This window comes from Paramisgurnus dabryanus, chromosome 12 (genome assembly GCF_030506205.2).
Source record: "Paramisgurnus dabryanus chromosome 12, PD_genome_1.1, whole genome shotgun sequence".
Taxonomy (NCBI): Eukaryota; Metazoa; Chordata; class Actinopteri; order Cypriniformes; family Cobitidae; genus Paramisgurnus; species Paramisgurnus dabryanus.
Window position 1 is genome coordinate 26,351,955 of NC_133348.1, and position 12,013 is coordinate 26,363,967.

A 12,013-nucleotide genomic window follows, 5' to 3' on the forward strand; every position below is an offset into this window, starting at 1 on the left:
CATTGCATTGTAAGCGAATCTTTCAAACATGGTAAGTAGCGTCACATTTCCAGCTGACGTCAGAGGTATTCAGGCCAATCACAACGTATAGATTAGCTGGCCAATCAGGGACACGGCGCATTTCAGATCGATGAGTTTTGTACAAAATCAGTGCATTTAGGGAAACCTTATATCTGGAGCTACAAAAATGTATGGTATGTGAAAATAAAGTGTTTTTTACCATAAACCACGCGAACACATTGTATTATACCAAATACACAAAATAATGTTGTTGTTTTTTAGAAATGAGATGGGTGCACTTCACTCCCTTACCAACAGAGACAATTGTATCTTTAACCACATTGGTGATAAACGCATTTCAGAAAAGCGTTAGGGTACAATTAACCAGTCAGTGGCCGTGGGTGGGGCTTTATCAGTGTGGCATTACACTAACAAAAGAATCAAAACCGCATGTCTAATGAGCCTGCTTTGGTTTAATGTGGGTTAAAAAATGAATGAGTGGGTGAATTTTTTTTTTGTTTATTGTAGGGTTGTATTGTTCACATACTACCAACACACATTCATGTTTAAACATCTTGTTAAGGTGGATTTTGCATTATATGGTGCAGAAAAATATAAGAATATTATTCTTCCAGCTGCTCCTTTCTGATCATGGAAATGTAAAGGAAAATTCAAATGAATTGTATGTGCTTTGTATAAATAATGCATTTTCATGAAAAGAATAAAAGAGAAATGAAATGAAAATGAAATGAAATGAAATATGGGCCCTTTGAGTTCCATATAGTGTTAAATATTCTCAGCAGGTATTTGGGAGGTGGTCCAAGATTGCTCAGTTCTCCATTGGATCGAAGAGAGGTTTTATTTGCATGAAATGATATGTTTACATTATCCTGATTGTAATGCTTTTATGTTATGCATACAGGCCAACATAAGTTGTCTCATTTTTGTCTGGTGATGTCAGTCTTACGTTTGCATCTCTGTATTGCAGGCACTCTGGTCATCATGTATATTGTTCAGAAGAGATCTCCGCTGGCCCAGGACTCCCTGCACAGGATGACAGCCATTACACAATGCAGGGAACGGGAGCTGACGAAGAGGTAATGAATAAACATGAATGCAGCATAGTCTACTAAAGGCCAAACTAAATCCTAATCCACAGCCACAATTGGTTTATGTGTATGTATAGCAATAATTATAGACAGACTTGTTAAACTCCAACTAGTGTTTACTGATGTAATACCGTGGTTCAGCATGCAACCAGAATTTTCTAGAATCAGAATTTTTAAGTCCAGCTTCTAGAATCCAACACAATCCTAAAACTACAAGTCTCTGAGCTTGTTTTTTTGTTTGTAAAAAGGTCAAATGTATTTTGACCTCTGGCTTGGTTAGCTTGCACAACTTCATTCCTGAATTGTCCCGTAAATTGTGCAATAGTTCCCTATTCAGACTAATGACTGCTGTTGACATTCATTCTTTCAACAGGTTAATCTATATAAACAAATACTGGCATGGGCCCAACAAAGAACCATCCCTCTTCTGAAAAATAAAAGTGTAACCTATAGATTTATGTCAGAAATGTTTTCTCTTACCTTTGTGTAACTTGACTGAGTCTTTGCCCTTGAAAGCTTACCTATCAAAGTTACCAAGCTTGTTCTGACAACTTTCCTTACGGTAAGGAAATAGTTCACCCAAGAATGACAGTTGTCATAATTAACTTACCTCATCATGTCTATCTAAACTCTTGTGACTTTCTTTTTTGCAGCAGGACAAGGATTAAAAGTATAATAAAAAGTCATTTAAGTAGTTGACATTGCTTGTGCATTGTAATTCAAGTTTATATAATCATAGCTTTGTATCAGACTGAATTTTTAAAATCCCCCTGTGGTGAAAATCAGGTTTTTGTTGTTTTTATGTCTTTGTGGTGGTTTTAAAGGTCACGTTCTTTCTGATCTTATTTTTTAAACCCTATTTAGTGTGTAATGTTGCTATAATAGCATAAATAATACCTGTAAAATGATAAAGCTCAAAGTTCACTGCCAGACTATTTATTTTCTTTAACAGAATTCGCCTTTCAAAGCGAACAACCGGTTTGGACTACAGCCGCCTTCTTCCTGCTTTAATGATGCCAGTAGAACAGTTTTTTGACTTAACTCCGCCCACAGGAATACATCAGTCGCCAGCTAAGCTAACGGCAAGCTAACCTGCTATCGAATCACAACACATTAAACAAACTACGCAATCAGAACTTGTTACGTTTTTCTGAAGGAGGGACTTCATAAAACAAGGAAGACATCAGCCTGTTTTTAGGACAGTGAAAATAGTGCTATAGAGAAGTCAATTGTGTGAAGAATACTGAGTTTTTTTTACATGTGAAACATGAACACATGTTATAAGGCGGACTGTAAACACAATCAAAGCACAGAACACAATTCAAAAACACAGAAAGAACGGGACCTTTAATATGCTATTAAAAAACATTTGCAAAGTCGTCGTCATATGTATATAGATATAGATATAGACACACACACGAGTTAACTCGTCCATGGCGGGGAAAGAGTTAATATTCTATATGTGGTTTCTCAAAACCTCAGATGTTTTTGCTGTGGCCAAGCCATGTTTCTGACCGCAAAATCTTTTTTTTTCTTATTTTGAATTTGATAGCTTACATAAAACATTTGGGATTTTGTTTCAATTTAGGTTAAAGAGGAAAGTACGACACACATTCAGTCATCATACGACGTGGGGCTGGAGGCGGAGAAGGCTGAATTAGAGGAGGCCTTATCACTCTCGCAACATGCCCCACAAGAGGAAGAGCACAAACAGGTACCCACATGCTCCAACCATTATTAATGTTTTCTTACTAACAGTTTTCTATGTGTACTTTTGCTGTAGGTTTGGATGTGATTGCAAGCAGTTTTCTTGTGGAACTAATAATAGCTCAGAGTGATGTTTTTCATATTCTTGTATAAAGTATGGATCTGTTTTTCTGTTGTTTTAGACTGTGAATCTAGAGGAGGAGGTGGTGGAGGAGGCACAGGTTCAGCTTGAATCTGACCTCCCTGATCAAGATCAAGAACAACAGCAGGAGCAGCAGCAAGAGGAGGTGGAGCAATCAGAACCCAAAAACCTCCAACAAAATGAAAAACCACAAACACCCACACTTGCACAGCCCCAAACAACACCTCCTTCTTCGCCCCAGTCCCAACCAGACCCTGAAGCTTCACAGGGCACTACCACAGAGGAGCAACCTCCCCCTCCCCAGGCTGACCCACAGGTGGAAGAGTCCTCCGCACCTGCTTCTGAGCTCCAGAATAGTCCAGAATCAACCTCACCTACCTCAGAGACCTCCCCTGAGAGCTCCTCCAGGTGAGTACACACATCCGCATGTTAGAGAGGAAAGGAGAATAGAGTTAGTATGGTTGTCAATCATTTCTTTCATTTTTTTTCAGTATTTCTTTATTCCGCTTTTTACATATTTTTTTATGATCCATTCATTGTTTCATTGATTTACTTACTTGTGGACTTTGAAATCGAACTGTCATATGTTTTCGCTTTACGGACTTCACATTGGACCTTGGAGTTTTCAAAAACCTCACAATTCATAAAAGGATGTCAGCTTTTAGTTCGCTATTGCTTTTAGCTTTTGACCGGACTTTTCACATTCGCGCCAACGAAGCACCACTATACCAGGACCACGGGAGCTTGGCAAATTAACTTTCAGTCCTGACCTCAAGCCTTGTTATACCAGAGCTCTCTCTTTTTCCCTCCCTCTCTTGCTCTCTCCCTTTCTCTCTTTCCCTCTCTCTCCCTTTCCAATCTCACGGTAAATAGAATATGATTTCTTTCCTTCAGTGGACTAGACGTTTCGCATGCTGATGCCCCTGTAGAGAACTCTAGTGCCAGTCAGTGTGAGGTGGGCTCTGTGCCCCCCTTCAGCCAGCCCATTGGTACCAATCTCATAAGGTGAGTACTGAGCACCTGAAAGGTAAAAGGCAGGTTGCTGTACATAGTAACCTTACGATAAATCAAGCAGTCGGGTAATATCAGGTGGCTTGGTAATTGCTGGATAATCGCATAATGAAGCTGCTTCAAGCCTATCAAGCAATGTATTTTATTCTTTTAATTTCCATTTATTTTATTTATTAATTTATTTTCCTTCATCCTTCCAAATCCATGATGTTTCAATGCTCATTTCACTGTTTTTTGAGTGCACAAAGAGAGATTATTTGTTAATAGTTCACGTATTAACTGTGTATCCATCCATTGTTATCTACCATCTCTCTTATTTGTTTCTCAGCGGTGATGTGGAGGAACATGCAGAAAATCAGTCCAATACACCGGCACAGGACATCAACACCATTACTGACCTGACTGACCCTCTAAACCAAAAGGAGCAGGAGCTCCCAGAGCCGGATCAGGCAACAACAACCCCTCCACCCAAAGTGAACCTGCAGGTACACACACACACTTTACAGAAACTGCAGGTGCATCATTTTCAAGCATGATATTAGAGAAGACACATTTCTTAATTGAATTGCTTTAAGCATAGATCAGCTTTAAAGCTCTTTCAAATTTCAAATATATATTTGATTACCGCCGAGCCTGTTGACACCCCACTGTTAGAGGTCCACAAAGCTAAACCCTTCCCTCTTCTCTCATAAAACTATTATATATATAAATTGAGCAGTTGAGAGTGAGAGACCGAGAGAAGAGGGAAGGAAGATGAAGTGTAAACTGAGAGAGTGAGACAAGTCAGCGTGTTTGTTTTCCGCTGGTCAGCCTTGTAAATGTTTAATCAGCTAAATGCTCACTCAGCGATGCTATTTAGACACTGACAGACCCAGAGAAAGAGCGAGATCAGAAAGGAAAAAGACAAAGCGATGGGAAGACTGTTGGGTAGCGTACTGTTAAAAGGCCTTGCATGGAAACGAACAGACAGATCTCACTCCACAAAACCATATGTTTAAAGGGACACTTCACCCATTTGCATTAAGCTTTGTATAGTTAGAACCCCAGTCATGTTTTTGAATGGTCGTGCATCATTTTCTCAGTTGCCGCTGAGACAGGAGAAATACAGATTTCAGTGTTGCACTTCCTTCTTTCAATGATGTAAAAATCATAATTTTGCATAATTGAAAGAAGGATGTCCAATATCTTTGTTGAGGGGGTGAGACTACAAACACTCCTTTTCTCTGTCAAATAGGCACCAAATTCTAAATGTATGTTACATTTTGACTACAAATATGACACACTTTCAATAAAGATTAATGTTTCTATGGGTGAAATGCTCCTTTAAGTATTTACTTGTTATACATTCAAATCTCAGTGCTTTAAGAACACTTGTGTTATTATGGTCATGTTTTGGTTTTGGATAGGATGGATCACATGTAAATTGTGACATTTTGACAGATTTAGGTTTGTTCAATGGCAGATACAGGTATTTAGAAATCATGATGGCAGATGTGACACACATGGCGCTTTTTCATTGCATAGTACCCCGTGGTTTGGTTTGGATCGGGTTAGCTTACTTTTGGGGGCTGTTTTTTTGTTTTGTTTTTTAGTACCACCTCGGTCAGGGTTCCAAGCGACCCAGGCTGATACCAAAATGTGACGCAAAAACACTGTAGATCACTGATTGGTCTGAACTAATCGTCACTTGCTTTTTTTTAAACGTTGCTTTTTATTAAAATATTGGAGTAAATGGAAGTGTTGCGGACATAACAATCTTTTAACTTTAGTAGTTCTCTTCTTGTTCAGCACCTGCCAGAAGGTGGGATGTGCGCACTTAAAATCTTTTTTAAAAAGCCAAATTTACCACAAAATATCAGGTGATTTATAGGTCAGGCCGATATATTGGTATGTTTGTCATCACTACATAGACATATGACATTGTCACTCTTCTTGAAGTCCAGGTTTATTATAAATATTACAAGTTTTTACGTATTACCACAATGGAAAAATGCAAGTGGCTGAGTTCTGTTTTTTCCTTTTATTTTGCAGGACAATGAGGGAGCTGGAGAAAATTCTGGATCGAACATCCCCACGTTCGATGAATGGAAGAAGAAACAGATGGAAGTAGAGGAGAAGAAAAGTAAGAGACTGACCAAGCTGCAAGATCATGAATGCATCGTTGCATGCAAATCCACTCCCGGGATCTTTTGCATTCGTGCACGCTCTGCTTGGTTTCACAAAACAGTCTCCAATCTCAATTGTTTCTGTAGAGATTTTTAGCTTGCTTTTATATTTTATATTCCAATTTAATTTAATTTGGACCGATTTTTATTTTCCGTCCTGTGTGTCAGGAAGCCGCGTGCATAACCTAAAGTAGGTTGCTTTTACGCACTGTTTTAGTGTCTAGACTCATGCTGTAGGGCAACTAAATAATTTAACTACCTTGCACTGGATCATCAGGGCTTTTTTAGCCTGTTGCCCATATGTTCCCTAGGCAAATCAAGCTAATTATAACAGGTCCACTGTTGTCTCAACTACCACTAGCTAATAGTGTGTTAATTATCTCTAATGAATGTTAATGAATGTCTGCTAAACCATAATTACAAACTAAAGAGATCTCAGAAAAACATCTGCACAGAGACCATTGAAGTACAGCAAAATGAGGCTTATGGGGAAGTTGTGTAACAGGGTCTCTTTGTAGTACGTTCTCAACCAAAACAGTTTTTTTATTTTAAGTTTATTGAAAATACAGTTGTTGTGTGTTGTAGTACTAGGCTTCTTTCCATCATAGGCGTTTATAAATACAAAGACTTTGAGCATTTATAGGGACAGCAGCTATTGGTAGTTAAAATCTAACTGATAACCCATTTGTGTAGCAATCTTCTTATCTATGCAATCACATGAAACATTGATATAAGTTCGTCTTTTGAATGTTTTCACGTGGTAGTGGACATGTTGACAACCACCTTTTCATTTTCATGTCACATATAGCATGTTAAACGCTCTATATTAGCATGCTAAATCAACTTTATCCATGCTATAGAACTTTTACATGTAATCTACATAATTTGTAATTTTGATCACAGGTCAATCTCTGCATACTTCTTCGAATGGCAGTCCTCACCCAGTCAAAAAGGTCCAGAAAAATTTCAAGAATAACTACGCGTCTGTTGAATGCGGGGCCAAAATCCTCTCGGCTAACAATGAGGCCAAGGTACAACTCCAGAGAAAGATGGATTGATTTCCATCGGAGAACAATCATTCAACTGCATATTCCTCCATGTCGAATGTTTCTGATGTATTATCATTTGCTTTATACAACCATGCATGTCTTTTCTGTTCAGAGCACATCTGCAATCCTGATGGAGAATATGGATCTGTACATGCTGAATCCATGCAGTACTAAGATCTGGTGAGTTACTGCGGAGAGAGGGCTTAAGAGAGAGACTACAACAGATGCTGAGAGCTAGTGAATAAATATATTTGGAGTATCCATTTTCTTCTGTGTATATGGACAGTTGACATCTAATACTCTTGGGATGTTGGCTTGTCCTGCAGTGTGACGTGCAGAGCCCATCCACATGGAGATGCGTTTAGCTGTATATGCTAAAGAAAATTATCAAATTGACATTTTAACCAGATGGAGCCTGAAACTGCTTTTTTTTAAACCAGTGGGGATAAAACTCAAAACAACGTTTCGTGTGTACAGCCAATTCGTATATTTTGTGATACTATAATGCCATTACCCCTAGTTAGTGTCGACCATAGTTAGTCACCACTGCTACGTCACGTAATGGTGGACTACATTAGCCTTTTAGCTTTACTAAAGCAAAATCTTCTGCTCCGGTAAGCAAGGTTTATGTGCATGCTTAAAGTCATCATCTCTCACGTTTTTAGTGTATGTCTGTGGCGGTATTATAGTGTCAAATATTGGTTTTTGTGTATGCAGATATTTCTTTTATCAGCGAAATAAAAGACTGGATAGTGACAGCTCTGGCTTCATGTGGATGTGGCCTTAGACTCTATCTACTTGAATGGATACTCCAGCCAAATATCAACATTACCCTATGATTTACGCGCCTTCAAACAATCTGAGATGCATATGTCCATCATCTTTCAGACGAACACATTTGAAGTTATTTTAGTAAATGTCCTTGCTCTTCCAAGCTTTGTACAACTTTTGACTTGAAAGCCCCAAAAGTTAATTCATCCTTCACAGAAGTAAGTAATCGACATAAAGTTCTTTTGCAGGTAATCAATGCGATTGCGTAAGAAAAATATCCATATCTCAAACTTTTATAACCGTAATAGCTAGCTTTTGGTAACGGCGCCATCTTGGACTCACAAGAGTTTTAGCATACCGTAATAAGCGTTCATTGCCATAGGTACGTTGCGCAGTGAATCATCGGAGTCGAAGATGCCGTCATTACCGGAAGCTATTTATCATAGTTTATAAAGTTTGAAATATGAATATTTTTCTTACAATATCGCATCAATTAATTGCAAAAAACTTTATTAACCCCTTTGAGGCTTGTGGATTACTTCTGACTTTGAAGACCATCCACCCTTCACAGAAGTTGTCCCCTGATCCCTGTTTTCTCCCATTATAAGCTTGGAAAAACAAGGACATTTACTAAAGTTAACTTCTTCAAATGTGCTTGACTGAAAGATGATGGACTTTTGTATCTTTTATTGCTTGAGGGTGAGTAAGTCTTGAGGTAATTTTGACATTTGTCTGGAGTATTGCTCTAAATTTGTAATAAAGCAGTCATGTGCCTTATGTTGTTGATTTACTTATCCTTTGTTTCATTGTTATGCATCAACTACTTAAATGTAATACAATAAAATGTATTTATTATTGTAATTAAAAGTTTAATACATTTTTCATATTTAAACTTTCGTTTCCTCTGCAATTCCAGGTTTGTTATTGAGCTCTGTGAGCCAATCCAGGTGAAGCAGCTGGACATCGCAAACTTTGAGTTGTTTTCTTCTACCCCAAAAGATTTCCTGGTGTCCATAAGCGACAGGTAACTCGCCTGCAAACATGGGTGGGCGTAGTGTGAAGGTACATAAATGCTAACCTCATCACACTTTGATTTTTTTTTATTGCACAGGTATCCGACCAGTAAGTGGGTCAAGCTGGGCACATTTCATGCCCGCGATGAACGCACAGTACAGAGCTTTCCTTTGGATGAGCAACTCTATGCCAAATATGTCAAGGTAAGGTATAGATGAGAAGATATTGATTCGGCAATAAATAAAGATAAAACCTTTTTGGTGAGTTAGGCAATCGTGTTGATCAATGATGCTATGAATAGTTTTCACCTGCGCATTGACATGATATTCCCTAACCAATCATTTGCTAAAATGAATCTGACTCTCCTGTGAGTTGCTATAGAGAGGTCATAGGAAGGGTATTACATTTCTATCTCTGCTTACTCTGTTGTGTGTGGAATACAATGTGTTGTTTTGTCACACTACACCGCTTGGAAAAGCTACAGTGTTGTAATAAAGCATCTGAGCTGCTTTCACACCACTGATAAATATAGTTATGTTAGTAGCGTCACCTAGTTTTTTTTTTTTTTCTTGCCAACACCTAAAGTGTTAAAATAATAAGAAAAAAGTGGGTAGATGCTTGGATAGGTGGATGAAGAAAGATACACAATCTTTGTCATTTTTTTTTTAAATATCTGAAGCATGAAAAGCTCAAACTATCACACACACATCTGTTGCATGGCTATGATCTAAAAACATGGATTTGCATTAACATTTCATGTTAAACTGATTAAATTACAGTGTGTGCTGGGAACAGTTCAGTTATATGAGAAAAGCCATGCCTTTCCCTGAGGGCTTTGAGGCTCATAAATGTATACCGACTGTCATTATGATCCCCCCACACACATTGATCGGTTATAGTCACAGATTTGCATTGGTATGTGTTAAAGCATTGAATGCACCAATCTCTCATGTTAGCATGTTTTTTTATTGACAGCACTTATTTTCACTTCCTAAATGCTTTTCTCTAGGATTTGTGTAATGCTTTCTCAATATTGAGCAACACTGTCCTCCTCTGCTCCTGTGTAGTTTTGTAATTTGAATGCTTTTTATGTTGTTTTAATTAAATTTTTCTTTCTTTGTTTTGCACTTTGCTTTTCATGTTGCAAGCTTTTCTTAAACTAGCTCTTTTCTTCTGCATTGATAAGGCTGCTCAGTTCATGAAAGAAGTAGTTCTTAATCATGAATGAAACCTTTTATATACTGATCTTCCTCTCTGTTTTTCTCTGCTGTCTTCTGCTCCTGCATCAGATGTTCATCAAGTACATTAAGGTTAGCTTTCTTCTCTCTCAGATTCTCTGAATGCTGCTTTGCGTGGCAGGGCTCAGATACAGTAGTGCACTGCTGTGTCCAGTGGCGAGGCTACAGAAAGCCCAGGGTGGCACTGGCCAGATTAACGGTTGCCCCACCCAGTCAGAAGAGAGACAAAATAAATGCAAATAAAGTCACGCATAAATTATAATTATCTTTTTAATAGTAATCGCTCAAATATGCATAACTTAGAAATAAATAAATATTTATACAGAAAGTTTATCCTTTGTATGAGTTTATAAATCTTGCAAATGTTAAAATTTTAAACAATTTGAGCGCAAGATGACGCACACACATTGAACACAGCATCTCTCTGCACTTGACAGGACACCTAAAGCCAAAATCATCTCGAAATTCCACAGTCTTTGCAAGTATTCACATAAAACAGTCAGTTATGTCTTTAAAAGCCCCTAATGTCTGATTCCCGATTTTATATTTCCTTTGTGTAAGTGTGTATTAGTACATGCTAGCGATATGCCAAAGGTACATACCCCAAAGTAAACGATGATGCAAGTTATCGTCTCCAACGTAAATCTCTTTTCTTGGACTACAACAAACACACAGATTGTAGGCAACAGTTTACTTCCTGGGATTGGCGATGTAGACAAGACCGACATTATCATAATTCCTCTCGCTTCGGACTCACAGCCTGTAAGTTAACTCCTGTTAGCATTTCACTGTGAGTGAATCTTTCAAACATAATAAGGAGCGTCACATTTTCGGCTGAGAACAGAGGTATTCAGGTCAATCACAACATATAGATTAGCTGGCCAATCAGGGACTCAGTTTTTCAGATCGATGCGCTTTGTACAAAAATCAATGCGTGTGAGGGAAACAGTATATCTGGAGCTACAAAAATTTATGAAATGTGGAAAATAGTGGGTTTTTTAACCATAAACCACAAAAACTCGGTTATCATTCAATTCTATTTTTGTTCCTTAATACTACTGTTATACTTTATTTGTAACTTTGGTCTTTTTTATTTTCATATGCGTATAATTTCTTAAATGAAAAACAAATTTAGTTTCCTTTTTTTTCAATTTTTTGCTCATCCGAAAATTATTCGATCTTTAACTCAAAAAATTTAATGTAATCCGTTTAACCACTACTACATTGCAAAATTATATTATTTTAAGAATAGGCACAGAGGTCCACTCAGATTGAAAAATTTCTGGCCTCGCCACTGGCAGTGTCAATTCCTTGAACCCACAAATATACACACCTGCATGCATTTCTCACATTCACCAGGAAGTGTTATGCTTTGCAAATACAACACCACTAATCTTGTTGTGAATTATTGGGATGTCACTTAAGATTGATATGAAATTGTGAGAAGGTTATATGTGTACTGGTTTTATTTGTGAGCATTTTTGAGCATCCTTTTCTTGTTGTTTTTATTTAGGTTGAGTTGCTCTCCCATTTTGGGTCTGAACACTTTTGTCCCCTCAGCCTGATCAGGTTGGTTTATTTTTATCAATTAATATTATTTAATAATCTCTGTGTCTGTGTGTTTTCAAAGAAGTTGCCCAACAGCATTTTTTTACATGGAAATGTTTAATTAGAAGGAAATAATCTTCATTTGTTCTCCTTTTGTATCACCTCTCAAATATGGGATAGGTTTCTTCAATAATTAGGGGTGCACCCATAAATGGCGATATTCACTAATAATATGTGGCCGATAATTATTCTGAATCGC

The 12,013-nt window shown here is 37.7% G+C and overlaps 1 protein-coding gene across 4 annotated transcripts in view; it reads left to right on the forward strand.

Annotated features, from left to right (window-relative positions):
- Positions 1-12,013, forward strand: part of suco (SUN domain containing ossification factor) — a 63,943-nt gene that overhangs the window by 28,442 nt on the left and 23,488 nt on the right. For 2 of the 4 annotated variants that reach the window (XM_065257361.2, XM_065257364.2), the window contains exons 2-13: positions 989-1,097; positions 2,698-2,823; positions 2,999-3,366; positions 3,853-3,963; positions 4,298-4,454; positions 6,001-6,091; positions 7,038-7,165; positions 7,296-7,363; positions 8,871-8,978; positions 9,066-9,171; positions 10,258-10,278; positions 11,720-11,775. In XM_065257361.2, coding sequence (XP_065113433.1) covers positions 989-1,097; positions 2,698-2,823; positions 2,999-3,366; positions 3,853-3,963; positions 4,298-4,454; positions 6,001-6,091; positions 7,038-7,165; positions 7,296-7,363; positions 8,871-8,978; positions 9,066-9,171; positions 10,258-10,278; positions 11,720-11,775 — 1,449 coding nt within the window. The remainder of the gene's footprint in view (positions 1-988; positions 1,098-2,697; positions 2,824-2,998; positions 3,367-3,852; positions 3,964-4,297; positions 4,455-6,000; positions 6,092-7,037; positions 7,166-7,295; positions 7,364-8,870; positions 8,979-9,065; positions 9,172-10,257; positions 10,279-11,719; positions 11,776-12,013) is intronic. The other 2 variants (XM_065257362.2, XM_065257363.2) reach the window with 2 other exon arrangements.